This window comes from Montipora foliosa, chromosome 7, assembly GCF_036669935.1.
Source record: "Montipora foliosa isolate CH-2021 chromosome 7, ASM3666993v2, whole genome shotgun sequence".
Taxonomy (NCBI): domain Eukaryota; kingdom Metazoa; phylum Cnidaria; class Anthozoa; order Scleractinia; family Acroporidae; genus Montipora; species Montipora foliosa.
Genome location: NC_090875.1, coordinates 41,195,566 through 41,200,565, shown reverse-complemented (window position 1 = coordinate 41,200,565; position 5,000 = coordinate 41,195,566). Strand labels below are relative to the sequence as shown.

Genomic DNA, 5,000 nt, shown 5'->3' with positions numbered 1-5,000 from the left:
AGTCGGTAGAGCGGCGGAGATCTAACCCGAAGGTCGTGGGTTCAATTCCCACCTTGGTCAGAGTTTTTCTCTGTCCTTGTGTGGGCCCATTTCCATTAGTAGGGCTAACGCTCACATGGTTCATATGGGATAGAAATCCAGCACTTCACCTTACAATCGATTCAGTTAACTCTGTTTAAAATATGGGTGCTACACGGCCAACGTTTGTATAAACGTAACCTCTCCGTCAGTAGGGCTAACGCTCCCATGGTTCACATGGGATAGAAATCCAGCACTTCACCTTACACTCTATCCAGTTAATTCTGTTTAAAATATGGGTGCTACACGGCCAACGTTTGTATAAACGTAACCTCATCTTTCACTTGTCTGTTGCCTCTTTGTGATCGTTCTATGGTAATTTGGTGCCATTCTTCCGTCTATTTCGCGAGATATTCCCAACCGAAGACCTATCTCTAAAGGAGAGAGAAGGTAGGAAATGCTCACCGGTCGATCGGCCAAGCGAACCGAGAAATCAAGCCAAAAAAACGTAGCCAAAATCCTTCAATCCGCCTCAAATTTGCCAGCGACATTTTCGAAGATTCTATCGAACATCTATTCAAGAAAATAGTCTCGCTACCCACTCTGTGAAGCAAAATTTGCCACAAAATTTAATTTTTCCTTCTGTCAACATTCTTGTGACGTTCAGCCGTGCACCCAAACGGTCAATTGGTGACAAGTGACTGCTCCCTTGGTACAAATATTTCCCTCCACCCCTACCCGGACTTGACAAAATTCCTTTAAAACCTAAAATCCGGGGAGGGGTGGTGCGAAAGATTTGTACCATGAAGGGAGCGGTGACTAGTCACCAATTGACCGTTAGGGTGCACGGCTGACATTTGACGAATAAAAACAATCAAAGAACCAACTTCCGGAACCAGGGTACTATAAAGACTATAAACGGCCTGGCCTTGAACCCATGCCCAAAAGTATTTGAGTCAGGCAAAGGAACGCGAGGTGTGCGCTAGTTATGGAGGCTTTCAGAGCTGAAAATTGAACCATCTAATTACAAACAAATCGAGCTAGGTTGAGCCGATTCATAAAATTAACAGCATTCGAAGAATTATCCGTAGGGAGAATATGGCCAGATTTTACAGGTGAGAGTTATTCTTCTTGTAGTAGACATTTTAATAAAATAATGAAGGCCTTCAGATTTTACAGATCTACTGTCAGCTGTCAATATTACGTTAGGCTGCAAATCTTTCGGCGGTTGCGCGTACTTGTTTCTGAAATTCGTGCGAGTAAGTTTTCGTGTTTGCTCGATTGGTATTTTATTTTCGATACTTATTTGCATACTCAGTATTTGAGAATCGAAGTAGAACGGATGACGTGACCTAATATATCCGGCAAAAAACGAGATGGAGCTTGTTTCACTGGGGGCTCCAAACACCGAGAAACAAATGAAAGAACGAGGCCGCGAGTGCTTTTAGTGTTTCGAGGTGTTTGGAACCCCTGATGAAATAAACACGAAGCACGAGTGTTTTAGATGACTTCCCAAACGAAGCAATAAAAAATATATATGCAGTGATACGTCCTCCCCAAATGAAAGAACAATAATTTATATGCCTCTATATCATCCGTGTTTACTCCGTCAAAAATCACTCAGCTGTAAAAGTTACTGGAAAGTGCTATCTTAGAAACTAGGCTTTTTCAAAAGCCTAGCTAATTTCCCAAGGAATAAAATATCTTGTTAAAACGTGTATGTTAAGTAAGGGTGGTGTAAGCTCATCTAATATTAAAATTTAAGATTATGTCAGCTTGTGAGCTCAGGTAAATTAAGGCTTGGGCCCAGATCTATTTTATGAAAATAAATGAGGGGGTGGTCTAACTATTGATCCATTTTATATAACAAGAAATAACTTTTGGACATCGTTAACTGCAATAAGATGTGAAACGTTAACTCCTGTATAGGATGATATATTATCATGTGACGTGTCCAAGTCATTTTTAGCACAGAAGTCTTTTCAGCTAAACGGCAACACTCTTTATCATTTTCTCGTGGTTGGATTTACCTTAATGGTGTTAACACTATTGGGTACATAATTTCTATGCTAGGACATAATCAAGATAATTTTAAATAAATGTCCGAAAAAAGAAATCCTTTTCCATAGGGGATTGGGCACTAGTACAAAATGCCGTATATTTCCAAAGCTAAAGTCCAATCTAATAGTAGCGAAATGAAATGAATTTTAGCATAAACTTTTGCCGTTTTTATTTTTATTTTGAGTTTTGTGGCCGTAACGAGTTACGTGACCTCATTTGCATACGTCATCCACATCAATATAAAAACTTTTGTGAGGTTGTTAGCCTGCGAAAGTCTTAGGTTATTACCAATCCCTCAGAAGTTAGACCGCCCCTTTACTTTTTTGTGCAATAATTTGGGGCCTGGTTGGGGCCCATGCCTTAATTTACTTCAATGACCACAATGGCACTTTGTAAAATAACCGCATGTTTATTTTCTACAAAGACCTTAGCTCTGCGGTTGTAAATCACCGAACTCTGCGAGCTTAAGGTCACAGAAGCAAAGATTTCTTAAGATCAGGTACGTTTGACAATTTTGGCTGAAAAAAAAGCACAAAACAACAGCCATTTTGCTTTGACATATTTTCACGCATCGGAAAAATACGAAGTTCATTGCAAACTGCTGCAGTATGACCCCCGAAAAAGGGGTTCATCTACTCCGCAATGTACCCGTAAACGTCAACGTGGCCTTCAGGAAAAAATTGAAATTTCGAGAATGCACTACTATTTTTGACTGCGTTATCTTTACGGGTGGTCTCAAGACAGAAGCGTTAAAGATTATGGAGTTTTCTTCATTTTAAAGTGCCTTATAAGTAATCATTACTAGGGGCTCACTGTCATTACCCGCATTAGAAATTATCATCAAGCCTGATGCTTATGTACAAATAAGGCGTTCTTATGATTGAAGATTTTTGTTCCTTTGTCCATAGTTAATAGAGGGAAATGGTTATGAAACGAGGGTCTCAATGGGGTGGTGGCTTGTAAGCGAGGCTCCAGCACTTGCACTTGGCTAAGTAGCCTGACTTCTGGCTGTTATACTTAATTGTGGTCTCATTCACGCAGAAGCCCTTCAAGCTAATCCTGCCAAGCCGACCACATGCTGGAAAGGTCAAACCACAACACCGGGAACACTGGTGACTAGTGACTAATGACTAACTAATGACTAATGACTAATGACGAAATTACTACCACAGAGTTAATAAGCAAGGGTTGTGAGACGGGACCTCCGGCTTATCGTGCTTATTCGAGAAGACTTGAAAGTCTAACCATTTGCAGATGTAGTTACAAAGGCAGCACTTTCTCCTCAGTTATTTAAAGACCCTGAGTGTTGGTCCGGCCGGAGTTAAACTCACGACCTCCCGCGTGACAGCCCGGTGCTCAACCAACTGAGCCACCGGTGCGCATTTACGTTTATCGGCTAAAATTTTGGCTCTTTTACGTCTATCGGTTATTTTTTTTCAGTTACGGTTAACAAGAAAGTTGTTGTAAAGAGTTAAATATTAATAAACCCATGTTTTTTATCTTTAAAGCAAAATAAAGGTCTTATGATCATCTCGGGCTTAAATAAGTTATGCTTTTGAAAAATTTTAATATTTGATAGATCATACCACTTCTAATATTATTTTACGTATAGAACTGAACTACGAAAAAGAATTCAATACAAGGCCATACAACTTAATTTATGTCATACATTATTACATTTACTTGTAGGAGTGGTGTCCTGTTTGTCCTTATATGGTGTTATATGTCTGTTGAGGCTTGATGCCTCAAAATCCTTCAATGCACAGTCTAGCTTGCCTCGGGTACCTTTTTTTGCCTAGACATCAAACCGTGTCCACACCTTGACTTGCCTTCCGGACCTTGTTACAACTGGCTTACTAATGATAAAACCCTCTGAGCCACTATCCGTATCAACATCGCTGATTTCAGAATCGCTTTTGTACTCCTCCACCTGGTTGAAATCAGAAGCAGACGCGAGCTTGACTTGCGGAATGTTGACATTGCTTATGAAACTTAATGGCACATCGGGAACTAGCGGGTTTATCTCAGAAGAGGCATGCATGGAGGGTTCTGTCTTCTAATTGGTCATCTGGAAATCGTACCTTTGCAGTAACATCCAGCTTTGGCTTAGCGTACGCTGCCGGGGGGCAAGGCTCCTGCCTTGTCTTTCGTCGTTTCACTCCTCACTGTTCTTTGCCTCATGCCCACCTTACGGTAATTCTTCAACCATTCCTTCATTATTTCTTTATCCTTTTTCGATGGCTCCTCAGAAGGAAGTGGACGGTCATAAACTGCACGTCCTAGAATGACATTCCCGTTTGTGGCACTGTGTAGTAGGAAGGTGGATGAGTATAGTATTTAGCCCCCCATTTAGCTATTTGCTTTAAATATTCCTTCGATATGGTACCAAAGTCTACGGCATATTGAAGGGCGCTAAATCTCTCATGTTTAAAATGGGATACCGCATTTAGGTTCTCTACTTGAGTTGTAAGTAAAGTTTGCCGTTCAATGCTATCTTTGTACTCTGGGCTGACATTTGTGATGTTTCTTATGAGGATGTTTACACCATTCAAAAGGAGCTGAACCTTCTTTGAGGTGATTTGTTTCTTTTACATTTCTTACCGTAGTTTTGATGTAATCGTTCACCTTCTCAACATTCTGACTCCCCTCCTCTGGCGTAATTGTCTGAGAAGTACTACCTTTACAAGCTATGCCAAAGCTGTCATATTAAATGCCGGGGTGACTTAGAAAGTTCGTTGTCCCTGACAAATCAGCAATCAGCTTGATTTTCCCTGCTGCTGCATCCGTTGTGAAAAGCGTATCTGCAACACTACATATTCTATGCCCTTGGCCAACAGTTCCGTCCTGTTCTCCTTCATGCCCATCTCCGGCAAGAGTATCAACTTTCGTGGAAAACGGATTGTAACGCTTGACTTGACGAG

At 40.9% G+C, this 5,000-nt stretch overlaps 1 protein-coding gene across 1 annotated transcript in view; it reads right to left on the bottom strand.

Annotated features, from left to right (window-relative positions):
* Nucleotides 1-4,785: 4,785 nt before the first annotated feature.
* The window catches only part of LOC138011322 (uncharacterized), a 543-nt gene continuing 328 nt past the window's right edge, over nucleotides 4,786-5,000 (bottom strand). Inside the window, exon 1 of the mRNA XM_068858289.1 lies at nucleotides 4,786-5,000. This exon is cut by the window's right edge and continues 328 nt beyond it. Within this exon, the coding sequence (XP_068714390.1) occupies nucleotides 4,786-5,000 (215 nt within the window).